Source organism: Denticeps clupeoides, chromosome 9 (genome assembly GCF_900700375.1).
Source record: "Denticeps clupeoides chromosome 9, fDenClu1.1, whole genome shotgun sequence".
NCBI lineage: Eukaryota > Metazoa > Chordata > Actinopteri > Clupeiformes > Denticipitidae > Denticeps > Denticeps clupeoides.
In genome coordinates this window covers 16,862,517-16,890,103 of record NC_041715.1, presented here as the reverse complement: position 1 = coordinate 16,890,103, position 27,587 = coordinate 16,862,517, and the positions used below count along the sequence as shown (strand labels likewise).

General features: G+C 44.6%; 1 protein-coding gene and 1 long non-coding RNA gene across 7 annotated transcripts; one reads left to right on the top strand and one right to left on the bottom strand.

Moving 5' to 3' along the window:
* Positions 1 to 257: 257 nt before the first annotated feature.
* glra2 (glycine receptor, alpha 2) lies at positions 258 to 16,380 on the bottom strand. 5 transcript variants are annotated; one of them, XM_028990724.1, is made up of 10 exons: positions 16,330 to 16,380; positions 15,887 to 16,218; positions 15,235 to 15,371; positions 10,860 to 10,927; positions 8,882 to 9,105; positions 5,312 to 5,394; positions 5,088 to 5,225; positions 4,597 to 4,811; positions 2,900 to 3,049; positions 258 to 2,134 (listed from the first exon to the last, which is right to left on the bottom strand). In XM_028990724.1, exons 2-10 carry the CDS (start codon positions 15,952 to 15,954, stop codon positions 1,853 to 1,855), a joined length of 1,365 nt encoding a protein of 454 aa, XP_028846557.1. In that variant the 5' UTR covers positions 15,955 to 16,218; positions 16,330 to 16,380; the 3' UTR covers positions 258 to 1,852. The 5 variants fall into 5 exon arrangements, with proteins under 5 accessions (XP_028846557.1, XP_028846555.1, XP_028846559.1 ...); XM_028990722.1 differs by lacking the exon at positions 10,860 to 10,927 and adding an exon at positions 10,715 to 10,782; XM_028990726.1 differs by lacking the exon at positions 10,860 to 10,927 and having other exon boundaries at positions 16,330 to 16,373.
* LOC114796514 (uncharacterized) lies at positions 15,978 to 27,231 on the top strand. Of its 2 annotated transcripts, XR_003750741.1 has the most exons (4): positions 15,978 to 16,249; positions 26,365 to 26,562; positions 26,708 to 27,088; positions 27,181 to 27,231. It is a non-coding gene; the product is annotated as an uncharacterized LOC114796514 (long non-coding RNA). The 2 variants fall into 2 exon arrangements; XR_003750740.1 differs by having other exon boundaries at positions 26,708 to 27,222.
* The last annotated feature ends 356 nt before the right edge of the window (positions 27,232 to 27,587 follow it).

The following is a 27,587-nucleotide window of genomic DNA, read 5'->3' as shown; positions in this document are numbered from 1 at the left end:
GCTTTTATCCCAGCAGTGGGCAGCGATGAAAGGCGCTCGGGGAGCCGTGTGTGGGGACGGTACTGTGCTCAGTGGAAGGAGAGACATGTTGGGAGAAGGATGCTGAGGGTGGAGCTAGTAGGAGGTTTATGGGTGTAGTTTGGTGTAGAAGAGGAAGATGCAGAGGACAGGGGGGAAAGGTTTCACCCGTCCTTTCCATCGTTCATAGTAGATGAATGCATCGAACTCGAGTCAGACATACAGAAGCTGACACACGGTTTATTAAACGTTTCATTTTTATTATTTATCGAATGTAGCTGTGTAGTGTTGCCTTGAGAGCAAAATACATTACATGTACATTAAAGAGTGAGCATGAAGGCATACTGAAGAGTGAATTCGGGGTGATCTTAAGCCATTAGTGCACAGGTCATGGAACTAGAAGGTTGCCACTGGTGACTCTCTTTTTTTTAAAGGCAGAGCCTGCCGAGATGTAATTACCATGGCGACAGTTGCTCGGGTTTTACCAGCTATTTCGTTAAGCGCTGTCTCCTCTGCGTGAAGTTTCCCATTCTGGCGCCGCCCGCGCAGGTAAACGCTTCGCACTTGAGGGGCCGCGGCCGGCTGCAGAGCCCATTATCCCGCATTAGCCGCCATTCTGTGTCGCGTCACGCCCATGTCCCCCTCTGTGACCCCAACAGCTACGCTGCGCTCCGGCAGGAAGCCTGATTCATTGGCCAGGTAAGAGGTTCAGACAGCCGCCTGCTCCTCTTGCTCGCCCTTCTCTGGCTGCCGCAGGTAGTGTGTGAGGTGTGTGTGTGTGTGTGTGTGATTCCTTTCTTTCTTCCTCCGTGTGCTCAGAATATTGGCAGGCAGTAGGACCTGTAGCTCGCGGACGGTACTGATAATGTGTTTTAAGGCCTTCTGAACCGTAACAGCTTCCGGTTCTATCGCATGGACCATTAATAAAGACTCTCTGTGTTCTCAATTCCAGTAATTCCACAACGACGCCTACTTTCACAAGACGTAGCTCATACTCAAAATGATAATGAATACTATTCGCTGTTCAGCAAACTCCAAATCAAATCCAATACATGCTTAAATGTTTCTTAATAACATGAAGGAAGTATTTTCTTCATTAACATCAATCGTTTGGTGGTGCCGCATACTGGAAGTCACTTTAATATTGACACTATCTGAAAACATAAGAAGCTGCATTGAAGCCAATTGATGCAAAATATTTCACTTATATTTAAAAGGAATCAAATATTTGAAAGGAAAAATAAAAGGAAGCAGACCCTTTCAGCACAAAGACCATTTTATATCGAACGTTTTTTTCTTTAAGCTTATTGCACCGTCGACGTGCTCGCAGCATTCATGGGTACGTTTGACTGGCAGAATTAGGCCTAGCACTTAAGCTCGTATAAACAGTAGAGAACGCTAATGCTCCTGTATAAAAGGGTCGTCACCCACTGTACGAAAGCGTGGCTAAAAATCCGACCTCTGTTTCAACCCGCCTTTGTACGCGTACAAAAACACTGGAATGTTGGTCACTTGGATGCTTTATGTGGCAGTAGGTCACGTAACATTTGGCCCATCAACATGAAAGGAGGAAAGAAACTTTGGAATTTACGCAGCCGTCAGTTTTTTTTGTTCGTTTTGTTTTTCTCTACTCGAAACCCTGCCTGTGCATTTGGCAATCGTGTCGGAATGCTGAACGGACAGTTTTATTTTTCCCTGAACCAGAACAAACCTCAGCGCATCAGTACCCCCCTCAGAGTGCAGGCTTTCTGCTGAGCGTCCCAGGATGCATTTCTCTCCCAGGAGAAAAGCCTCCGTGTATGTTTGGCAGGTCCCACCAGGTTCAAAGCCTCGGCTACTTCTTGTGGATGTCTTCGTGCCGGATGATCTTGTAGGTAATCCAGTAGAAGATGTTGAAAATGAGGAAGGCGAGCGGGAAGGCCGCTCTGGAGATGGTGTCGATCCTCTTGGCTCGGTCCACAAACTTCTTCTTCACGTTATCTGCATCCTTTGTTGGTGGCTGTGGCGTGGCAGCGTTGGTCGCGGGACTTTTAATAGCCGTACCGTCCTTTATCTGCAGACAGTGACCCACGGCGTACCCGGTGAAGTTAAAACGTCCCTCCTTGATGTCATCGTCCTGGAAATTCATCATCGAAAAAGACAAAAAAATATGAGTCACAGCCTCCTCTTTAAACGCACGCACTAGCACAAGAACCTCAGCCGTGGGGCGTATAATTCACGAGCCATTTTCATTTGGGAGCAGATGTGAATCCGCCAGGACGAGGTGCCAGCAGCCAGTCCGTTTATTTTCAGGTACGCCTTGTCCCAGCTGTTGGGCCCTGGCTTTAAGATGCCAGTCGCTCGACTGAATTAACACCGGGCCCACAGCAGAACGTGTCTCGTTTGAAGCACTCGGGGACAGCGTGACATACTTTCAACAGCCGCCAACCTCCTCAGAGCCTGCTTTCTGTTCTCCGAAAAACTAAATCTAACAATGATCTTCGGCATCACACACAGATGAAAAGACATTAACCATGTTTTAAATTTTCCCCATGTTTAGCCAGATTGATCAAGTTTTGTGGCTTCATGTTGTAATTGACAGTGTACATGTAAGAGGATGATATAACCCCAAAATAGACAAATTAAAGAACTCAGTATTGCATAAATTATTCATGGCTCCAGATACAGACTCCCTGCCTGTAATAATAATCCTAATCCTTTTTCGGCTGTTACGGCTGGCGTTCTTTATGAAGTACTGCCGATTCAGTGTCTGCCAAATGATCAGGAGCCGAGAGGGACGGTTCTCCACTCTGACAAAAGGGAACTGTACTTTTGGGAAATTATTGGACAGGTATCTATGACTGCAGGAAAAAAAAAAACCCATCATGAATATGGGTTGTACCTTAGGGCCCCGCCTCTGTCTCCGCCTCAAACGCAGGAACTCCTTCTGCTGCCGGGAGACGAAGTTCACCCCTGCGTACTCCAGCAGGGCGGCGAACACGAACAGAAGACACACGGCCATCCAGATGTCGATGGCCTTCACGTAGGAGACCTGTTCCGAAGAACAAAGCGCTCCGATTACAGCCAAACGAGGACATTTTTAAATGGAATCAGCGGTTATGCATATGGCTAAGAGATACAATGCCAGTAAGCCTTAAAGAATGGAGCGTTTCCGGGCCCTTCGACAGCTCGATTCATTCCAGCGGCACTAATTCTCGAGTCTTAAGTAAAGCCAGCAGGATTTACAAGAGTGTAGTACGCCGGTTTATAAATATTCCCCCATGCTCACCACAAGCTCTCTGTTGGCGAATGCAGTCGTTTCAAATTCCCAGCCATCTGCGATGCATGGCAACTACATGACCTGCACATTTATTACACTGTTGCATCTCTACAGTCGCCAAAGCACATTGCACAGGTATTTAACTTAACTTTGCCTTCCAGGACGAAACTGATGCTTAATAGCTTAATAGCTGACCCTCCTTTTACTTGCGAAATTGATTGAAACAACATTATTTTTGATATACCGTGGACAGGTTTCAGAATACCACGTCGTTTTAATTAAAGAATCATTAATGTGCTTTTGAGTTGAAGTATTTGGTGCAGTCTACAGGAACAACTGTAAAACAACATATATGTGGTCTGCCGAATAAGGCACTTTGATTCAGAAACCAAACTATGAATAAATCTCATTAGTGGAGTCACAATATTAAAATGCAGCATGTCACTTGGCCTTTCCGTCACTTCTACATTTTTGATATTACACTATAGCCTTATAAATAAGGAAACAGGCATTACGCTCACTGCGTTACGTCAATAGGTAAATGCATCCATTTCAAAGCAATAATGTTCAAATCAGGTTAAATCGCTATCAGAGGCACAGAATATTGCGTGCATAATGGGTTCCGGGCTAGACTAATTACAAGCTAATTACCCAACCTTTCAAACGAGCTAGTGGGTAACTTGCGCTCAGCGACACTTCAGACATGTCCGGCGAGAGGAAAATGTGCATGTGAGAGAGCCCGTCTGTCTGTTTCTCCGGGCGACGGATCATTTGCATTGTACGGGGAGAGCGGTGCTCTTTTGAGAACTCTTTTGGCATATTCGGCTTTTGTTCTCTCTGCGGACTCCTCTTCACAGGGCCCACCTCGCTTTCATGTCGCCTGCTTTATGGTGGCGCGGAGAACATGGGTCATGTGTGGCCCAAAGTGGGAGAGCTTGACTGATCTCCGCTGTGTGACTCACGTCTCAGAAATATGAATAACAATCGGCAGCAGGCATGACAATGAGCCGGCTGCATGTCTTCTCTGGAGACTTCCGAGGTGCAGCTGCTCCATTTTTCTTAAATCCATATGAAATAATAGTAACAATGATTTTGGATTTTAGTATAAGCTGTAGATATGTTCTATTCCTCCTGTCACGGCATGAACAATGAGCAATGATCAGAACATCCCTTCAGGCGGATGGTGCTCAAAATACCGAGACCTGATATATAACCATACATATGTGTGGAAAGGACTGTATACGTAATTTTTCTTGGACTGATGACGTGATGCTCATATGGAATTTCTCCTGAAGCCAGACGTTCCAAACACATCTTACTTTTGGCAGCGAGGCTCGGGAGCCTGAACTCTGCGTTGTCATGGTGAGCACAGTGGTGATGCCCAGAGCAACTCTGGCAGGCGCGGCGTCCATGTTGATCCAGAAGGACACCCAGGACAGGATGACAATCAGCAGGCTGGGGATGTACATCTGGATCAGGTAGTAGCCCATCTGTCTCTCCAGATGGAACTTCACCTCAATACAGGTGAATTTACCTGGTGGGGTGGCAGCAAAACAGGAAGGAATAAACAGCATTTTATTAATTGTTTTTTTTTTATGATTTGTATTAGTAGGTATTTTAGCACTAAACAATATAAATGCGTTCCAGATTATATACATTTGTAGTATGTTATGAGTAGTGCATAAAAATATAAGTATCTATATAGGTTTTTTTCTGGATTTGGAATATGGAAAATGGGAATCCGACTGATTTCAACTGATTATTATCGATTATTATCTACTCCGGCTAAAATGATTTTTCCTTAGATTACCTGTGTTGTAGTGTTTAGTGCAGTAGCCCAGCTCCTTCTCATCTCTCATGATGAACTGCGGCAGAGTCAGGCCTTCTGCAACCTGGACAGGGCTGTTGTCCATCCACTCAAAGATCAGATCGTTCATGGTGTAACCGACTAGAGAACAGACATGACAGACAGTGTGCCATGTAGCCACGTTGGACGTAGGATGTGCATGGTAAAACGTGGTAGGTGTTACTCACAGCTTTCCAGCTGCATTGTACACGTCTGCCCGTCCATGGGAAAGTTCTTGAGATCCATTGGACAAGACAGGATAAGGGTCAGCCTGGAAGAAATATTTTTAATTTCTCTTCAACTTTTACTGTGCGTGATCACTGTTCACTGAGCTTCACGTGAAAGCCCCGCCCTAGTCTCACCACCTAACCTTTTCACTGCAACCTGTTGAGAGCCGTGCCATAGCTGCTGCACCCCGAGAACGCAGGGAGTTCGTAAAAAGGCTGTGTATTGGTATTTGCCTGCTCTTTTAGATTTCTGCACTGTGCCAGTGGTCCCAAAAGCACATTGATGAACTCAATATACACACAAATGATCATAAATGGAAACCTTTGATCAGGTTAACAAGGATGGAGTCAATTGTGTGTGTAGTTTTCTCCAAGTTTGGTACTGTGTTTGATGCTCTTGAATCCTGTTAAAGAAATAAAGAAAGGACAAATTGATAGTTATATCTGTCTTGGATAAGAGGAACTAGGTTCTCACTCAGGCCTTTTCATTATTTCTGTTAGTCCCGCCCCCTTACTTTGATAGGTCAAAGAGATGAGAAGGAGCTGAGCTACTGCACAGAATTAATTAAATTGTAAACTATTTCAATATTCTTTATTCAATAATATTCTATAAATTATTGAATTAAGTAATGGTGTTTTATTTCCCCATCTTTCTTGACACGCTGTATTATTTCATTATTGATGTATTTATATATTTCATTTAATGTAGCACTCCATTCTCAGTACCTGTTCTTTATAATGAATTTGTGCTGTGCTGTCAACTCCCCCTCTCCTGCATTCCTGTTGTTTCCTGTACTTGTAATTCAACTTGTTCATGGCACTGTCAGCAGGCCTAATCAAAATGCTACACGATGTTCCCATAAAGGCCCCCATAAAGGTTTATTGTGGATGATCACCCGTATTGTTTGATGAAACACATCGATCCTGATGAGATCCTTTCATCCACAGGAGTACAGTGACAGTGTAAACCTTCAGCCACTCAACTCAACCGGGACCTTGGAGCCACAAAGCTGCTCAGTTGGCTTCAAAAGCTTCATACAGACTGAAGGAGGAAGTGTCATGTGGTGACTTTTCGCACAGATTAGGGGTGTTGCAGGTGGGCAGCCAAGGTGTGCCGCATTCTAAAGTCGGACGCTTTCTCCACAAAATCCGCCAGCAGCGGCAGCTTAAGGCTTACTTTAGTTTAATTAATGCACAGTTTCGGTGAAATTGCGGCAAATTCTGACGGGCAATGTGTCACCGCAAGCGCCCTCCATCATCTTAATCACTAAAACACAGCGGCGTTACATAACCAGAAAGCAATCTCTCCCCCCCCCCCCTCCGCTACAGTGAGCACATATTGCCGCCGCCGCCATATTTTCTGTCCACCTCACAAGGGTCTCCCGGCACAGCAGGCCGGGTTCCCCTCAGCAGGTTCCTATCACACTTTCATTAGGAAGGGTTATTGTCTCGGAGACGTATTGCACTCCGCGGCGGCGCTCTGTGATGAACCGAGCGAGGCGCTAACCGCTCCCGCGCCGTCCCCTCGCACGGCTGGCCTCGGACCGCACCTGCGCGCCCCGGCCGCCAAATCAGCGCCGCAGATGAATGTGGAACGAAGGCGCCGGGCCTCTGAGGAGCTCTCGCTCACCCCTGCCTGGCCCGGGCTCCCGGGAAATGAGTTCATCAGGGAGAGGGCTGAATCGCAGCTGAATTTAATACGATACAAATATGAATTTTCTCGACCGGTTCTTTTTATATGATAAACACGATGTGCCATTAAACCCTAAACATTCAAACTACTGACAGGTGAAAGGACATGAGTGTCTTTGAATGGTTGATGAGAATGAAAATAGTGTAAATCGTGTGATACGACCTTAAGTCATCAGAACGTGTTATCTTCTCCATAATTATTTAACACCAAACGAGAGAATACCACTTAGAAGAACACTGGCCATCTCTGCAGCTGAGTGACGGTGACATGGAGCCTTGAAGCGGTTCTGGTGGCAACAAAATCTTCAAAACTGAACTAAATGGGTACCACTGGTTCCAATGGTCATGGGCTGTACGTATTATACAGCACATGGACAGTCAAAACCAGACCTTTAACCAGGCCTACATTTCAGATAACAGGAGGACTGGATGAGAGAATGGCCAAAATGACGGGTCATGTGGGGGGCTCTGGTCATGAAGAGGGTTAGTACCTATCAAAACTGATCCTGGACACTCCTCAATGTGAAAAAGATTTGAGTTCCAGCCCGTCCCACAGAAAACCTTCAGGACATCAGGACTGGTCTCGAAACCTGTACTGCTGTGGACTGGCTAGAGTGCCCTCGCCAAAAGTGCTGGACCAACAGCAGGAGAAGGTGGCCTAATGAGGTGAATGAGGTTTACTTCTGGGTCATGTAGAGAAGACAGAGACCAAATGGATTTGATGAAATGAGTCTTCTACAGGCTCATTCTTTAAAAAGAAAATCCTTATGATGGCAACATCAGTTATGCATCCAAAGGTATTAATAATCTTTTTATTGATTTCCCTGACAAATTAAGACTGTCTGCATAAGCAATATAGGTACAAGCCATTATATTATGACAAAAAAAAGCCTATATATGGCAATGAGAAGATTGTATTTCTGGCTTAAAAATCATGTGACAAATACTACCTCATGGAAAACAACAAGATACAGCATATCAATATTCAATCTATATAACGCAGATTGCGTGTGGGTTACAGGTTTCTAATGGCTTTTTTCATACGTCCTATTCAAATATTTGCCGTGACCAGTCTCCCAGAGAAGAGCCCCCATTCAATTTGGATTAGTCCCTGCTGTGGCCTGATACAACGTTCCGATTACTGCGGCCTCTTCTCAACCTGTAATTTGCACAATTGAATGTTTTCTCACCGGCCTAGTGGGAATAAATGGGTTTTCCAACCCACGCGCCATTGTTGGTGTTCTACTCTTTTTTCCATCTGATTCTTGCCTTAACTTGAATATGACTGTCTTCTCCAAAACATCCTCTGAAGCCTTGCACTGCTACTGTTCTCTGTCAGAGCCCCGGGCTTTATCGAGCTTTGTAGCCTGTGTGAATAGCGGGGGGTTTGGGGGGGGGGGTTCTGTTTGCCCGGTTCTATCTGGCCAGTTGACAGCAGGTGTTGAGAGATAGGGAGGACAGGCAAGCCAGCTGACTAAACTGGCTGCCGGAGCGTAGCCAATTGCATTCCTGGGGGCCCTCAGACACTTTTCGGAGTGTTAAATGGATTTGATTCTGCCACCCATACCCACCGACTGTGCACAGGCAGTCATTACCAGAATCTTCTTCTAACTGAGAATGATTGCTGCAAATGGGCTTTAAAGATGCATTTTCACTGGTTGCTGTTGAGTTGGATTGTATTTGCTGCACACATAATCAGGGATTTTACAAATGAAAATGAGTAGACAGGTTCATTTGGAGTATGGACGGCATATCACGTTTCTGATAAAATACTCATGTTGGATGAAATCTGTGGACAATCTCGAATCTTATTTAAAATTCAGTAGTGTAGCTGCCTACCTGATGCTGTACAACACAGTGCCATCTTTAAAGATCCTCAGGAGTTTGTTATCCGTGGTAACATCGTGAAAGTTGGCACCCTTCTCGTTGGCAAAGAAGAGGTCAGGTTTCCAAATAGAGTCCAACATGGATGGGTCCAGATCCAGTGACGAGTCTGGGTATTCGCTGTATGAGAGCCGTGGGTCATTCCACGTCTGTCTCAAGAAGATGTTTACTCTGTAGTCCTGTGGACAGATAGCCAGGCCACAGTTAGCCAGGCCCCAACCAAATTTAGGTATAAAAACACTGGGGTTCAAAAGTCCAGAAGATAGGCTACCTCTTTTTTACATTCTTTGCAAAATGGGTATGTATATATGTAATATACATAATGGAATATGTCATTCAAGTACATATCGCCCCCCCCCCCCATTTGTTTCAATAAAAGTTTGCGTAAACGTTCTAAGGGCCAGTGTTGCTATGAACCTGAAAATGTACAGAAGTAAATTTAATAATAGAAATTATTCCTGACTTTTGAACCCTATTGCACATGTGGATAACTACATTCAGCTATTTAGAATGAGTTGTTTGCTAATTACACTTTAAGACAAGACTTGTTTGGCAAGGACAATTCATACAAGGACATTATACGAATACAGACATTCTACACAATTTTATACAAAGGTTACCTTTGTTCTCGTATGTTTTAATTTTAAGTGACATGACATTTTAATAGATTACATTTCATTCAGACCTACCACCAACATCCTATTATAAAAGCTGTCTTAACCTGGAAAAGATTTGAATATATTGCATTTTACCACATTCACATCTCAGTCTACGGAAGCGAATGTTAGCTGCTACGTTCGGCCACTTACGTTTCCAGATGCAGTTAGTAGGTTGATCTCGACTCATGCAAGTATTTCAATGCAATATCTGAAGTGTTCATTAAAGGTGAACTCTGCAAAGCGTTGCTGCCAGTGTTGTGATGCTAAATTCATAATGCTTGTGTCTTTGTGGAGTATTGTTTGAGGAGACGCCAATAGCCATAACCAAATTAATTGTGTTTATGTACTTAGTGAACAAATGTGATTCCAAATAATTGTATGTATGTTTTACTCGACATAATTGGCATGCTCAGTGCATGTTCTGCCCTAATATCTAGAGAATTGAAATTATGTGAAGGATTCTACGATGGTTCATAGTCTCCGTGCCAATTGATGTGTAATTTGTGTAAATAATCAGGTTGCAGAGAGAACCTTTAAAGTGAACATTTACGTTTGTACCCTTTTCTTGGTAGAAACAGTTTATTGGCGGTTCCAGGTTTGTGTGTGTGCGTATATATGTATATATATATTTTAAATAAAGCACTTGTTGAAATGGTACTGATCAATGTGTCTTAAAAAGCAGCGGAATGCTGGATTCCGGACCTGCAACTGTTTACCCCTGGAGCGGTTGGCTATCTCCAGACGCTGCACCAATCAATCTGCTTGAATCACAAGCCTTAACGTTCTCACGCCCCGAGGTGTTGGCAGCAATTACAATGAATAATCTGCCGCCGTTCTCTCCGTGAATTATTAAAACAAAACTCAATTAGCACAGCGCTGGTAACGGCAGATCAATGTTGCCTTGAGTGTTGTTTTAAGCGTTTACAGGAACGACGCAGCTACTAATGGTCCCACCAATAGACTTTAAAATATGATAGTTGCTCATGGGAAAACAAAGCAGAGCATCGAAAAGGCAGAGAAAAAGAAACTGGCATTCTTTAGTATGAAAAGGTTGCCGGCGGCTCGGTTCGCCAGTCCAGAGAAAAGAGTCGGGGCTCAACGGCTCGGCCCCACATGATGCCCAACTCACCATTGTGGTCTCGGCTATTGAGCCAAAGCTGTTGATAAATATGTTGCAGGTAACATTTACTGGTGGACCTGCAGGTTGGACGATAAATCACACATTGGCATCCGTTTCAGTACAGCAGGGAAAGGCAAGACTTGCGTGCACTTACCATAGTGGTCTCTGTGACAGAGCCGAAACTGTTGATAAAAATATTGCATGTAACGTTTACGGGAGGACCTGTGAAATGGAGTGAGAATGAGATGACAATAAAAAATAATGCATTTTTTAAATGTCTGACTAATGGGTACACTTCTAATCTGCAGGGGGTGCTTATATAAAAAAAATCAAACAACACATCTCATAAACAGCACCTTTTTTCCCCTATAGTTTGTATCTCTTGTATTTCTTGGCATCCGAGTACACCGAGAAACACACTAAATAGGCCTGGGTGGACCTTGCATCAAGTATTAAGGCTCATTTACGGTCAATGTGAAATTAAGTTATGGATAATGGTTCCATTTTTTTTTTTTTTTTTTGTAGAACCATCAAAACTTTCAAACACCCTTTTTTTTACACTGCTTCTCAACCCCTTGGCCACACAGTGTCATCTAGTAGGCCACTATTTAAAGCAGTTTTTTTTTACCATGGAACAACGCTTACAAGATTATTCAAAAATAACCGTGAGTCTTTTTGACGGACCATAAGTGCGAATAGTGGATGTTTAATATGAAGGATGTGTGGATGGATGTAGGCAGTGAGGTGACACATTGACATGCATCTAACCATCTTTGTAGGTTAAGGGAGCAGAAATTAGGTCTTAAGAGTAATTAACACGGATGCAGCACAGAAACTAGCTGCCCAGCAACCCAGTAAACGGGAGTCCACCCACGTAAATGGACAACTAATAATAATTTTTTTATGAAAATAAGTAGAAACACTTTGTTCTGGTGCTGCACCCATGTTGATATTACCATCTCTGGTCTAAGCACCCTGTGCAAACTCTTTTGGAACAGTTGCCGAGTGGTTAAACCAGGCAGACTTACACAACACGCAGCTACAACATCACATGTTAAGTCCAGAGGACCCGCATTTCCATGCTGTTACCGCATTAATAACATGTAGTTCTGGAGGCGCCGCCTGTGGCGCTGATTCCTGCTTTTGGCCCCAGGGACTGTTTGTCATGTCCAATTTTAAACTGCTGGAGTTCACTAAAAGTTCACAATTTCAGACAGACGTAAACGTTCCTCCTCTATGCTTTGGGAAGCAAACACGTTTTAGCGCAGATATGCACAGAGGACGGTGCAATTAATGCATTATGAATGCGACCGAGGGAATGGTGGATTTATGGCAGCGATTGTGCATCTACTACGTTTGGATTAATGAATCGGAGCCCCAGCAGAAGAGAGGATGTTTTACATAATCCGGCCTTCTCATTGATCAGCCCTTGGCATGCTATTCTGATCTTGCATCTCCCAAAGCACCAGACAAACATGTAGGCAACACGCGGCGGGATATTCTGATCCTCGTAGTGTGTGCGTTGCACGATCGTTCTGCCTCCCGTTGACGTGCCTGAGCCAGACAGAGTTAACGTATGCGGGACCTGATGAAAGAATGAGCGATGCGTGATACATCTATTTTGGAATCTCGTCTTGAATTGGTCTCAGCGGAGGCACCCAACGGCCTCCTTTTTTCGGGTTTTGTTGTGTAAATCGATTTTTTTGCCCGTTCTGTCAGACACCTTTTCCTTCAAAGTGAGATCTTCGAGTTGCCAGCGTTACATTTTTGTATTTTCTAGATGTCGAAGTGGGGCTGCTATCTTGGTAACCTGAGAGCGAGAGTGAGTGTATGTGCGTGAAGTGAACTTTGCTTCCACGCTCCTCATCAATGTTGCATGTGGCGTGGTATTAATATTTGCCTCAGTTTGCTGTCAGGCTGCTGCATTTAGTGTCACGGAGCAGCGAAATGAAGGAGAGCAACTTCGCCCGTGAAAGGGCGTGTCGGTCATGTGCTCAGTGAACCTGGGGGGTTTGGGGTTAAAGCTGAAGGTTAAAGGCCCCGTCCACTCAAAGGCGCTTTTTCTCTAAAACGGGTTTTCAGGTTCTAAAGTAAGTTGCCATCCACCCGGAGATGCACAGAACGGCCCGAACGCTGTGTTAACCCCCTCCACACCTGTAAGTGGCGCTGTGACTCCCCGCTCGCACCAAAAGTGATCTCCTTGTTTAGCATCTGGTTCTCGTTCGCGGTGAGTTAAACACGTCCTGGTTCTACAGCCCGGTCTTCTCATTAGGAACACTCCGCGTGGAGAGGGTTTCTTGTAGTTGCTGAACATGCCATTCTAGCATGTAGGACCCGTTAGGGGTTATAGGTCAAGTTGGAGGTTGGGCTAATAAGTCAGCTGCCTCGCAGCCCACATGAATACGTGAAAATGAGAAATTCACTCTGGAAGCAGTTTTAGAAAATAGCCATTCTGGGTCCCATGAGACGCCATGTCCATGTGGACGCAAGAGCAAATGAGCAATTTTACTGCAATTTTACCGTTTTAGAAAAAAATCATTCTCATGTGGACGGGGGCCGAAAAATGAGTGGCCCTTCAACACACTTATTGTGACACCAATGGAGTCTGCAATTCTGGGCTTTTTATTTTATGTGATATTTTGTGTGAATATGTTCGAATGTTAATCGGCACTCTTTTTCCCTCCTTAACTGGTTTGCTGACGTAGGTTACTTGTCAGATCAGGACAGTGATGCGGGATTTGATTTATTAATTAGATAACATGCACACTTTATGCATTAAACAGGCGAACAGAACAGCAAGGTAATTCTGTGCCAGAAATCGCAATACTAATGAAACTATGTGATGTGTCTTTAGCTGCAATGATTGCACACTGGGATGCTCAGCACGCAATTTTTTACCAAATATGAAATCTGCCCAGAGCATAAACGCGCATTTGTACCAGTTCTGTTTATTATTATATGTAACGTGTAATGCATTATAATGGCTTCTGAAGACACCGAGTCAAAAAAGGACATGTTAACATACCTTTTATCTGATTATGAATACATCTCTTGTCTTTGTGTGTGTGTGTGTGTGTGTGTGTGTGTGTAGTTGGCTTCTTTCCTCATCTTGAAGCTTGCATACAGAACATTTCCACAACCTTGCAAATATCTGACACATTCGCTTCATCCTTAAATTCTTATCGTCACTCTTCCTGTCCAAGCCCACTTCGCTTGGCGCCCAGATTAAAAATAGCTTTTGCTTTTTCATCACTCTACTTTCCAAAGTACAGAGTTCCAAACAGAAGCGGCCCGGTGGGCGTGTGTTTTCCGAGATACGCTTTGGGGCGGCGCGCTGTGCCGGCTGCTCTCGGCCGCTCTCGGCCGAGTCTGTCTGGGTCGCGGTCGCTGGTTTAACTCGCCCTCCACCTTGCATGCAATTTTTGGGTCAACACCTCGATGGTAAAAACACATGCTGCCCTGCCAGAGGAAAAAAGTGGCCACTTGGCTGCGTTACGATCGGCATGCTCCTGCGTTTCGGGGAAGTATGAGGAGATTGCTGGGGAGGGGGGGGGTGGAACTGGACTCTGGTCATGTGATCCGACGAGTCCGGATCTGCTCTTTTTCCAGAGTGATGGGAGCATCACAGTAAGAAGAGCAGCACGTGGAGCGAACGAACCCCATCTTGTATAGGCCTTTACTGCACACGCCTGTACAAGAGTTGTGACTTGGGGTGGCTCCACTTGGTCACGTCTGGGTGTCAACAAAGCCAAGTCAGGATGAGCCCGGTGGCACAGGCATACGTCGACACCAGGAGACGTCACCTGACGCAGGGAGAGGCCACCACAGAGCCCCGACGTTCTGGGTATGAAGGGTAGCCTAGCGAGTAACACACTCGCCTATGAACCAGAAGACCCAGATTCAAACCCCACTTACTACCAAGACACTTAACCCTGAGTGTCTCCAGGGGGGGACTGTCCCTGTAACTACTGAAAGTCGCTCTGGATAAGGGCGTCGGACAAATGCCGTTAATGGAAATCTCACATTGCCCCCACAACAACTTGGTGGAAAAAAAGAGCACTCTGGAGCCTGGCCTGGAATGCAAGGTTCTGAAGGTGGTCCAGCTGAAGACGGCAGTTCTATTTGGGCCGGGCAGCAGAAATGATGGGATGGTATGTAACGGTGAAACGGTGAGAGTGGCTGGTGTCATTTTGAAAGGTGTGATGGTCATGCAGATCATTTGGAGCTTTTATTCAACACTGCAATTTTAGGCAAAACAACATTGATTGTGATCGCTGAGGGCCACTGAACTGGCACGCTCAATTTATCAACCGAGGGAAACACGGCAAATTAAGAAACCATTTTTTTTACATGCAGGAAACAGTCTAGAGGCATGCGGGGATCCTTAACACTTAGTCGTGTGAGGGATTGATCTAGAAGCATGCTCCAAAATCCTTTTAAAGGACTAGGGAAGGCACATGCATGACTTCATTGAAGCTCTAGGTCTAATATTTCTGCATTCCCTTCCAGAACAACAGCAGAAGTCATACCTTTGAAGTTGGGTCGGATTCGTGCATCATAGCCTGATGTCTTCCCCATTAATTTGTCTAAGAAATCAGAGGGAGACATAAGCGTCATTGTAGAGCCTCTTCCTGATCGGGAGTCGTGCTCCTTCGCATCCATCACCCTGAAATAAACCAGAGAGAAGCAGGAAGTCAACATCTTACATGTACATGTGTGCACATATCTAGAAATATCTCTCTTGAGTTTGCCTCGGAGACGTCCCCCACCCACAAACAAGGCGTCTTTATGAACGAACGGCCATCAAATTGATCAGAGACTTTCAGAAGTTGGTACCAGAAACCCCAATGAATTTGCCCACTAATTTTCTCCTTTAGCTCGCCCCTATGTGCCACACATACGCCCTCTCATTAACCGCCCTGCCTCCTATGGAGAACCGAATGATGGCGAGGTGAACACAAGGGCACTGCAAAATTCCATATTGCCCCGTGTGATTGACTCACTGAATGATTGCAACAAAAATTCATAATTCATCATTAGACAGCATGGTATATTGGATCTCCTGGGGTTAACACACGGTCAGTCTTTGCTTTAAAGTCCTTTAACTTGTATAATTGGCAAGTTTAGCTGAGGATTTTATTATTTTTTTAAAATTGTGCAGTGGTGCGACGTTCCGCTTACCCGAAGTTGTTAATCCCAAGTAAAGATGCGAACACAGCCGAGAAAATGTGCACAAAAAGGCGATTCATTCCTCTTGGTGTTGAATGTTGCAGTAACGTTTAATTTCGATCCGCGCGTCAGCATCGTCTCTTTCTGCCCGGCGCGCAGGTGGAGCTGTCGGCGAGGAGCGGGACGCGGCGGGGACGCATCCCGGTGCGCGGTCTCATGGCGGGGTCCGAGTGGACGAGTCCTCCTGCCCGAGTCCAGGCGCGGCGTGGGCGCGTCTACGGGTGGAACGGGAGGCGCTCCGGCACTTGGAGAGCTCCGCGTCCGTGTGCGCGCAGGCGCGCCGCCTGGAACAGAAGAAGAGGAGAGAGGGGCGAGGTGAGGGGGGGGGACGGGGACGTGAGAAGCGTCTCAATGTGTCCAATTAATGGTGAAAAGCGCGGACTGACGAGACAGACCTCGGTGGGTCGAGTTTTCGGACGGCTGGACGCTCCGCACGCGCCCAAATTTATTCCCGGGAATAAATCACCTCGTAATTATTACACAACAGCAATGACGGTGATAATAGTAGCTGTTGCGTTCAGTTGCTTAATGTTGATTAAATTTAATATACGATGCCCAACGTTGCATTAACATTTATTAAAATGTTAATGCAGTTAATGCAGAAAACATGAAAGCATTGATGTACATTGATGTTTATTTGACTTCTTGGTTGAATCTCCAACTATTTAGCAGAACTTTTAAGAACAGAGAATCAAGGCGCGACTAAAATATCTGTAGAAAACATTGTGAGAAGCTCTAAAATTGCTGTTTTTATTGATTTTGTGAACTGAAATTGTGAAATAACTGCAGCCCAAGCCAAACGTATTGTGCTAATTGAAAGAAAGAAAGAAAGAAAGATGTTTTGGGGGCAACCTATTTGGTTCTCATCCAGGTATTTTCTTGTAATTTCACATTTCGAATGAATAAATGTTCTGCTTTTACATGAACTGTGTAAACAAAAGGCTCTTCGGCAAGATGCCTTTGGAAATGGATTTGGTGCGGTGGTTGCCCTGGAAACAGACTTTCTAAGCGCATGATGGGAAACGCTGAGAGGTTGCGAGGCTGCAGCCAGACAGGGTCATAACCAAAGAGGCCCAACAATGTAAAAACTCTGCCCTCACATAATTAATCAGCCACCGTGAATCTGTATTTCTGATCCTACCAGCCTTTTAGAACGTTTAAGTTTCCATCTAATGTCCTTGGTGAAAAATAGAACACTTCGATGGATACTGTAGATTCCATACTAGGTGTGCACAGAGACCATTTAGACAAGAGCCTTTCACTTCTGACTCTGAAACTGTGGAATGATCACCGACTCAACCTAATGGCTGTTATCCTCAGACCTGGTTTGTGCAGCTGACAGACAAAGTTATTGTGGTTTCTTGAATGGTCAATGCAACTGTTATTCTAGTTATAATAAAGAGCAATGGGGTCAGGATCAGTAAGAATATTTTAAGCGTATAGCAAAAAGCACAAATGAGCTTTAATTTCACCTTATTTTTTTGCTCTGGCAACCAAAACTGCCAGTTTCATTTTGAGCACTGTATTCACTGCATTCTTGGTTACATGATTTTATATTTTATGTGTGCATATGAAACGGCTCTATGTTATAAAGCTCCAGGCTTCATCGGCAGATCGGCACATCACAGGTCCGTAGGCGCTCAGCTTTTTCGCTAGAAATGCTTTCCTCTAAGCCCCTCATTACGTGGAAAGAATAGTCAGAAACATTCCCGTCTCACATTGTTGTTGAAGTATGTAATGAGGCAGGCCAGTGTGTCGGGGGACAGGGTCAGGAGTCTTTGATCCCTCCATGTCTTTCTGAAGGGCAGTCAGAATTGGCCTGGACGCTGTTGCAACTGCCAGACTGGCCCGTTGGTCGGTCATTAAGTACCATATGCAATGACCTTTGGTAGAGAGGGTTGGGTAATTAAAAGACTTGGACCTCACCTCACATGTCACAGTGGGTAAGGTGGTGCCCTCATCTATCTCCCTGGAGTCTGGAGAATAATGTGATTTTTATAATAATCCAGGAAGAAAAATGGCCTTTTCATTAATCACAAATGCCATGCCAAAGAAAATAAAAATAACCAAACTGGAACTCAACAAGTGGCCAAATCATTATCAATTTTGTTTAACGAGAGCATTCCTAAGAAAAATAAACTAATTTAAAAGGTTACGTGACACGGTGCATTTGTTCGGAATGTCAGATTCACTAGTTTGCCAATTAGAATGAATAGAAGCTCTGGAAATCCATCCGCATGCCTGGATTATTAGAAGGTGAACAACAGATGAGCAGACAGGATTTGTGATGCTAAAGCATTGAAATTGCTTGTTGAGAACTGGTCCAGTTTAGGGTTGAAATATTCAAGCATCTGGCAACACTGCATGTTCTGGGGGAGAGAAATAATTAACAAATATAAAGTTTCTCCTCTTCAAGCTGCAGTTATTATCTTATCCTGAGGACATACTTGACCTGACAACATGGCCCATGCTATATGACTGTTGCAGTGCTTTGAATTTAGGGTTCTTATACTCAGTCTATAATAAGTACGCGGTTGTGTGTTCACGTACGCAACCTGTAACTGTAATGTTTCGTATTATAGCTTGTAGTCAAGCTGTCAGCCCGGTTAATAAAGAAATCTTCGGCGGCGTGCTGGTGGGTGGGTGAGTGGGTGGTCTGAGGGCGTTCCCCCTGTTGTAGTGAGGAATGGCCGCTTGATTGGTTTGGGTTTAGACCAACGTGACGTTATCTTTTGGAAAACACACCCCAGGCAGGTCACCTGCTGAAAGCTTTTAATTCGCTCCCCAGTCGACAGAAGCCACTTTATTGATCCTGTCCTCCAGTGAGGCAGGCGCTGAGATAAGGCCGGCCTACAGAGCTCACCTGGAGGGAGAGAAAAACCAAATGGAGCGGCCTCATCGATGCTCAAGTGCATCGGAGTGGAGGTAATCAAATACTGGGGAGTATCCATTGCACCCTCGATATCCTGTATTTCAATCTCCCGTAATGAATGCATCCTGGTGTGGGCGGGGGGCCCTGATTACTAGCACCAGAACGGCGAAAGTCAAGTGTCCCCATGTCAGAATTGAAATTTCAGGTCGGCCAGGCGTTGTCAGCTCCTCTCTGCTGATGTACCTGCAGGAGACAGACAACCTCTCCGCCCCAGTCAGAAGACAGGGGAGACATTGGGGGTGAGCGTCCCTCAGTGAGCCCCGGAGGAAGCTGGACTGGGAGAAGCGCGGCCCCTGTGCCCTACGCCTCGCGTTTCTCGGCAGGTTTGCCCATCAGCGACGCTCCCTGCATGCATGAGATTCCCGGGTGGATGTTTGACGTGCCCTTGTCAGGTTGGCCGCTCCGAGGTGACGGAACCATCCTATTCAGGCCTAGGCACTTATGTGGGGCATGATGCAAAGTAGCGTACTTCCCCACATCGGGCATATCTGTACCGGAGAGCATTGTACGAAAATTCTCCACGCCCCGCCCTGAGAGGGCTGTCGGAGTAATGAATGCGCAGATATCAGATTAAGCGTAATTCTGATCGACTCATCCCTCTCCATGCAAAGCTGGATGCCTGTCACCATTGATAAAGCGCTGGCCCATCAGAAATTGATTATTGAGTCCTATCCTGCAAATCCAATAGCAGTTATTCCAACGGATAATCATCAGTTTCCAAGGGGAAATTCCACAGTGATGTCAGAGAGCACTGTTCCACATGGAACGAATGTCCTGGCTGATGCAACGGATTGTTATTGCCACCCCCTGTCAGAGGAAGCTGGGAAATTCCTCCCCTGATAGTTGCTGTCGTTCTATTTCAGGACGAGCTGGAACAAATTATATGTACGTGCATGTGCGCAGTGTGTGTGTGAGTGAGTGGGACTAAAGTGCCTTTATATATCCGTTTGTGCCAATGTAAAAGGGAAAGCCGAAACATTTATGGTGTCGCTGCTGAGAGCTTAGTGTGCTCTGTCAGAGGGGATATTTCTACAGTAATGACAGATGCTGTTACTGGACACACAGATGTATTACTGGTCTTCTCAGCTCATATCAGTAGTGAAAATGGCCAAAAAGTGTCCTACTGCTACATTAATGCAGAATAAATGAAGTCTGGATATATAATCATATATATGTAAGAATTTTTGTCACACCGTGTAATGCAGTCGGGCCAAACAGGTAACAGCACTTTCATTTTCTAACTATTATTGTATATTTTATCTGCAAACTCGCTTTAAGTTGGCAAGAAATCAGACGTTTTAGGCCACAGCAGTCCCTTAAAAGTGCCTGTGAAATCCCAGAGCATTTCAAGCACCACCAAGGAGAATGGAAGACATTGGGGTTTTTTTTTTTTCCCCTTTACACTTATTAGAAGCCCTGTAGATGACTTATTGACGATAGGCAGTGAACCATCTATAACCTTATAAAGAATCAGTGAGTCACCCGCCGAGAAGCTCAAAATTTCTCACCAGCCTTGCTAGCGGCGCTGAGGATTTTCGACACATTATCTGTAAGTAGCTTGAATTGCAAATCGCTGCTCTTTGGTGAACTGCGGCGATAATAAAAAAATAAAAAAATACATGTTTGCCGCCCCCTCAGCCGCCCATGCCATCACACTGTATTTAATCAATTAAACCACATTGTGTTCCAACCTGGCATTTTGACTGGCAGAGAGGACTCCTGGGAGTGACAACGTCTCATGATAATGTCATCCCGCTTCATCCCTTCGGATTTCATCCTGCCTGATTGCGGAGTGCCCGCTGCACGTTGCTTTGGAGCAGCTGGATCAGAAATGGAACGATGGTTCCTCATGGTAAAAAAAAATGGCAAAAGATTTGCCTGTCACAGCAGCCGAAATGAATAATAAGTACTAATACATTGTTCAAACGTACGTTTCTTTTACACAGTAAGAGTCCTGCACTAAAAAATCACGATGAAGAGAAACCGAGAGCTGTAGGCATGTGTGGAACTGTTATCACATCTCACACCTCACACCAAACCCATCAATTTTAGGCAGTTTCTCATTATGTGAGCAGCAGGTGGGATAATAAGTTTAAAACAAACTTTTCTAACTTGTCTTTACACTTCTCTCACGTTCAAATTTCACGTCAGAAATTGCCTGAATACAGAATAGAGCAAATAAACGTTTCCAAAGCAACAAATGTCATCACGTCAGTTCTGAGAATCAGATACCTGGTTTATGCCTGCGGGAGTCAAAAAGCGAAATGAATGGCAGGGTGCGAGCAGTAATAAATACGGCCGAGGCCTTTCAGCTTTCCATGTCCCGGACCAAGAGGGTCTCCATCTCTGGCAGCACATTGATCTTGTGCCTCCAGCCACGAGTTAAGCTGAAGATCTGAGGTGCCGCATCTAAACTCACATTCTGTTCGCTTTTTTTTTCCAAACGGTGGTTGAGAGCTTTGCCAGGAAGATCTTTGTGTATTTAACGTATGTACGAGGTGCAGGTTCCCTGCAGTGGATGTGCACTTATAAATTATTCTCGTGTTTTTAAAAAAGAGGCACTTCGCCACTCCAGAAGTGCCTCTACGTTGCTGAGTACATCAAATGCTTTTACTTGATGTGTCTGAAAAAGAAATATACTCAGTTATGCAGCTCTCATATGTATAGGCGTGTGTGTGTGTGTGTGTGTGTGTGTAAGAGGGAATCCCACTAACGCTTGTTCCATTTCCTGTCACAGGTCTCACTATGGTAGCGTTAGTGAACTTTTCACTGCCTGGGGATAGGGAGGCCTGTTCTGAGATGCGTTTCACATTTGCGGAATATTAATATTTGTCTGTGACAGAAACAGAAAACTCCCACATGACTTCACACACCAGATCTTAACTAAATAGCCGAGGGCATTGTGCTGTTCAGTTCAATCTATTGTTATAATATAAATGATCACATGTGCATTGTTGCTATATTTAAAACAAACACATTAAACTGACTTGTATAACATTGTAACATTCATAACATTTGTCAGCAGTCATAAATGCTTTCTCTCCTTTAACATCAACACATCATTTGTTGAGTCAAGGTTTTTGTTCGGAGATTCTGGATTCTCGTCATATTATTGTTAATTGTGATGATATATAATAACATGACTCATGGCAGCATGTCTGGATGTTAATAACATGCCAGCACTACATGGTATAAAACATCATATGTGGCACGCTGCTTTAGGCGCAGCATGAGCAGGAGGCAAAAAACGAAAGAAGACAGAAATTTTTCTTTCATTTAAACTAAAGAGCTGCACATTCTGTTGCCACGTTTAATGAAAATTGAAATGTCTAAATGCATCTGCAACAGGCTAAAGAATTCTGGAAACAGATGAAAGGCATTGGATGCACTTTTTGGCCCTCCACATTTCCATAACTTCCCATAGTTCCCAAACTGCCAACTCCTTCAGTCATTTTTTTCATTGGTTCGTAGGGAATTGAATTAAGTTTACAGATTTTGTAAATAGTAAATATTGTAAGTGGTTTAGTGCAGTAAGTCATCTAACGCAAGAGTGAATACTGGGCCCTGGGTGTTTCGAGTTTGGATTTAGGTCAGCATGTAATGAACTTGCTGCATCCAGATTTCAAAGCATTCAAACAACATTTACATTTACATTTATAGCATTTATCAGACGCCCTTATCCAGAGCGACTTACAATCAGTATTTACAGGGTCAGGCTCCCTGGAGCAACTTAGGGTTAAGTGTCTTGCTCAGGGACACAATGGTAGTAAGTGGGATTTGAACCCGGGTCTTCTGGTTCATAGGCGAGTGTGTTACCCACTAGGCTACTACCACCCTACCATAGGGTCCACGAACCTCTGGAGAAGTTAAGCCATTAAACTGGTACCTGCTTTCCAGACAGGTAATATGCCCAGAAAGAGCTGCAGAGAAATCCACATTATCACGGAGAACAATGGTATTCAAAGTTCCTTTTTTTGACAGTTGGTGCTTTGCCATAATAGCCATTTGCCTCAAGGTCAGCTTTAATTTCTAATTTGCCACTATCTAAATTGGTGCTCATCAGCCCTCCATTCCCCCAAAGTCTCAATGTCTTTTCTGGTTTTCTTGTTACCATAGTGAGAGGAAAACAGGGAACCAATTTTCAAAAGTAGTGGCCGTTCATCATTCTGATATTTTCATGGCAATGCTTTCAAAACGACTTCAAAGTTACTCACAAATTTTTAATCATTGATCAAAACGTCTTATCACATTACCTTCACCTGTCAGAGATGTTCTCCCCTCCTCCTGACATTACCACACAGGTCTGGCTCCGTTATCATTGCACAGCCATTTATAGAACCCTGCCAGGCTGTAAACACCGTTTCCATGGCAACATCGCCAAGACACACATTGATAAGCGGATTGGTGCTGTGTGCTCGTCTGATGACAAACGCGCTCCGGCTGGTGACCACAATTAAACAGGGCCTGCGGACGGGGATGCTGAAGACGGAGGAATCTCTTTGTCTTGTTTTGTTTTTTTTGTGCCAGTTCTGATCAATACAGGAAGTGGCAGCCATACACATTTTAATTTGAAACCCCGAACATGACGGATCCATCTGTAATTAATTTTTTCTTGCCATTGTTACAGTCTGTGCAAAAAATATATATAAATGATGCTTTTACAGCACAATATGGACTGGTAGAAAATCAAGTACAATGTATGATAGTAATAAATCCTTCAGTGTGAGGTACTTTTATTTTTTAATTGACCTGAATGATATTCACTGCAGCTATTCCTGCATGCCAGGCAATAAGCAAATATTTATCGATGCAGTATTCTTATGCCAGTCATGAAGACCAGTTCAATATTCAACACCGTCCAAAACTGAAGCTAGGCGGCTAGTTTAAAGTGACATATGGAACTGGGGCTGTCTACTGTTCACATTTATCAATTAAAGCAACTCATGTTCAGGAATTTAATTCATCAAAAAAAACGTATGCTCGAGTGATCAGGACCTTTTATAAGTGCATCTGCAGAACACATAGGTGTGGGTATTTCACTGCGGTGATACCGGTTCTCTTTTCATTTATTAAACATTATAAATGATAACAATGTCAAGCATTTGCACCTTCTTTGCATGACACAAACATGGCTATTTTCTAGAGTTAATTTAAAATTAGAGGAGAAATCGAATCAAAAAATGGAGTACTGGCAGGTGGTACCAAATACAATATATACATATATAAAGATATTCTGGCAATAAACAGAAATGTTAATGCACAGACAGTAATAAAGGATGGGGTGTGTCAAAAGGCCTGTTTCTCTGCAGCTCTCCGAATGCAACATGGCCTTGGTTAGCTGGCAGGACATCTACTACCCCTCTGCTTTCCGCGTCTCCCCGGAGAACAGGCACGGAATCTGAAGAGCGCTGACCTAAAATAATCGCATCTCCCAGCTTCTTACGCGCTCTGAGGTAACTCTGAAGAAACGATTTCTTTTCCGTGAAGTATTCCCAACTCGGGCCATGAAAAAGCACGCCTTTTCTTGCGAGATATACTTCATAGCTCTGTCCTCCAGTTCAGAAGAACAGCTTGTGATCAAACCAACGCCTTTGAGTGAATGAAAAAAATCCAGTGTAAAAAAAAAAGAAGAAGAGGAAGAAGAAGAAGTTATTTTTGTGCAGGAACATGGCGCAGTACTGGTGGGGGAACAGAATTGTTTAACAGCCTGTAACGCACGCGTTTTGCGCAGCCACACGGACGTCCCCAGGGGACCGGACTCACCCTGGCCCTTCGCTCCAGTTAGTGTGGGCGACGTGAGCCGGGCGTGGTGATGAGCACATTCATCAGTGGCTGCCGGCAGCCTGATGTGTCTCCGTTTTCTAATTAAAACCAGCCTGGAGAGGAAATGATGACGTCCTGTCACCTGGCACCAAGGCGACATGGGGGGGACATGTAGCCCCCACAGTCCTCCAACGGACATGGTAATTGATTTATTCAAACGTCGTTTCTTTAGTCTCTCACTGTGGCCACTGAGCGCTGGGGCAGTAAGGTCATAGGCCTCAAATTTCCATAACTAAAAAGGTAAAACAAGAAGGAAACACGGCCTTCCATGATAATTGTGTGCATTTGCCGTACTGATTGACACGAAGGCGTTTAAATCGTACAGCTTGAAGGTTGTCAATTCAATTTCAAACGCTTTTTTATAAAAAAAACCATCATTAACAGAAACAAATACACACCAGCATGCGCCACCGAGCGCTTCGTTCCGCTTTTACCTATTTATTCATGTAAATCCGGAGGATTTGCACATACATTACTGAACAAGTCCCACGTTCAGAGCTGCGCTTAGTGCCAGTTTGAAAATAGTGCCAATGGTCCTGTGTGGCTGTGTCAGCCGTGACATTATTCTTCATCTGGAGCTGAGGATTGTCTGGGCAGAAGTGGGACGCGAATGGAGGACCTGGAGACACGTACACTTCTGGATGGAGCAGATTGTTATCTGACAGATGGAGCCGCTACCAAAGAAATACCGTCACGGTGGGGTCCGCGTTGGCTCGACAGCACATATGCCGGTTTTCAGCACAAACCGTATTTCTGTCGGAAAGTAAGACAGAGCTGTGTGCTAGTTTAAAATGAGACGTGGTGATGAATCTTTGATAACGTTTGAAACAAATTACTGACTTTTTTTTTTCTGCAATGGAATCTAGGACACTTGAGTGAACCTCAATACTCCGATAAACAGAATCGTCTTTCCCCGCCATTTATGACATTTACATTTACAGCATTTATCAGACGCCCTCATCCGAAGAGTCTTACAATCAGTAGTTACAGGGACAGTCCCCCTCTGGAGACAGCACGTGTCGGCTGTAAGGAGGTGAATTTGTATGTTCATGCAGGACAATAGCAGAGCCAATTCATGTGACATCGTGTGACATACTTTAAAAAGCCCAATCAGGCTTTTTAAATACCGGCTCCCGTCCTCACAGTAATGATAATGAACCGGAACCAATGGAAGCACGACTGCCGGAGTGATTTTTTTCTTCCTCCCAATGCGTTCTGAGAGAGACTCGGACCACAGACAACCCTGCGATGCAATAAGACGGAGTTTTCTTGCCCGTGACAGCACAGTAGAGAGCCGTGATGCGTTGCAGGAACGTTCTGTATACGCTGTGACTGTAGCTGAGGAGGAGAAACACTACATCAAAGTACGGTTTTTGCTGAAAAGTCTTTTTAAATCACCGCTGTCTGATTTTTTTGGTCCCACCCCTGACATACAGCTTAATGTTTATGGACGCTGCCTGTAAAAGGGTTAATGGACGTGAACCAAATTTACACTGATTATACACAACTTGTCACAACTTAAACGCTTGCCGGTAAAAGTAATCAATTTAACAAGCCATTTACATGATGCCAACATTTTTAACCAAGAAGAGTATTATAATAAGATCATTTGATTTATTAATAAGAGCTGCTGATGCAAAAACGTGTTCTTTTTCTTTTTCTATGTCTGCATTAGACCCATGGTAACATCTGCTGTAGACTAATATCCATCTCACCGATAACCCTGGCAAGGAGGAAAAGGTGCGTGCTGCAGACAGCTATCGCTCATCCACTCCGCCGTTTCTCTCATGACGGACACGTCTCTGACAGCCCTTGATAAGGCCGACATGACCACACGGCTGCGAAATGAAGACAACGTTTTCTGACTGGAGAGGTGTGTGTGTGTGTGTGTGTGTGTGTGCTCTGCATGAATAATGTAGAATCTATAAAGCATTTTAAAGGCGTCCTCGGTTTTTTTTTTCTTTACTGCTGCTGCCATTACAGAAACGAGCCTCTTATGTCTGTTCACAACCCTGCAGCCTGTAATTGGACGGGGAGGATTTGAACGTGTCACTGCAAAGAAATGCACAGTGTGATCCCCGAGGACAGGGAAAATCCTCAAAAACCTGGAGCGAGGAGGAACCTCCCGGTCCCACGGCTCAGCACCGGCCGCCACCTTACGGAGGGCCTTCAGGGACCCCGGCATCCGGCCCGGGAGGGAGGGGATTGACGCAACAGGCCAACAGCTGCGCAGAGGTGATACCATTCATATCACCAGTGTCATCCCGAAGCCAATATGCCGATGATTTCCCGGAGGCACGGTAAAAGTGCATGTTTGTTCATCTGCCGGAGGCAAAGGCGGCAGAGCTGAGGATGAATGCTAGTCCCGTCCGAATGAACCAATCCGATCCGACTTATTGGTAAATCCACGCAGCTACTTCCTGAACCAAGTGCAATCCCTGTGCAATGGGAATGAGCAGTCAATTAAAATAGCCGTGTCTGTATTTCACAGGGGCTGCGCGGTGAGGCGCGCACTTCCAAGGTTGTGAGTTCGAGTCCCAGTTTGCATGCTCTCCCTGCGTTAGTGCAGGTATCCTCCCTGTCCTCCGGTTTCCTCCCTACGTCCAAAGGCAGGAATTGGCAACTCTACTGTAGGTGAACAGTAAGTTAACCCTAGATAATCATCAACGTTATCATCCTCATCAACAACAACGTTTTCATCATTTTGCTGTGGTTCTATCTCCATTGACTAAATTTAAGGATATTGTAACTACGTTTCAAAATGAATATGCTTTCCTTTTAAAGTTTATGTTTGTGCTCAGAGATTTACAGATGCAATGCAAAACCGGTGATAAAACTAGTAATATTTTGTTTAGCTACCTCTTATCTCAAAGAAGCGTTGGTCTACCCAGTGAAAAT

What these genes read in the sequence shown, in the direction of transcription:
- glra2 (XM_028990724.1), bottom strand. Translation starts at nt 15,954, where the DNA reads ATGAATCGCCTTTTTGTGCACATTTTCTCGGCTGTGTTCGCATCTTTA. An exon ending in CTTGGGATTAACAACTTCGG is followed by an intron (nt 15,372 to 15,886) that starts GTAAGCGGAACG and finishes GGTTTATTTCAG; the next exon opens with GGTGATGGATGCGAAGGAGC. An exon ending in TACAATGCAGCTGGAAAGCT is followed by an intron (nt 5,226 to 5,311) that starts GTGAGTAACACC and finishes TCTGTTCTCTAG; the next exon opens with TCGGTTACACCATGAACGAT.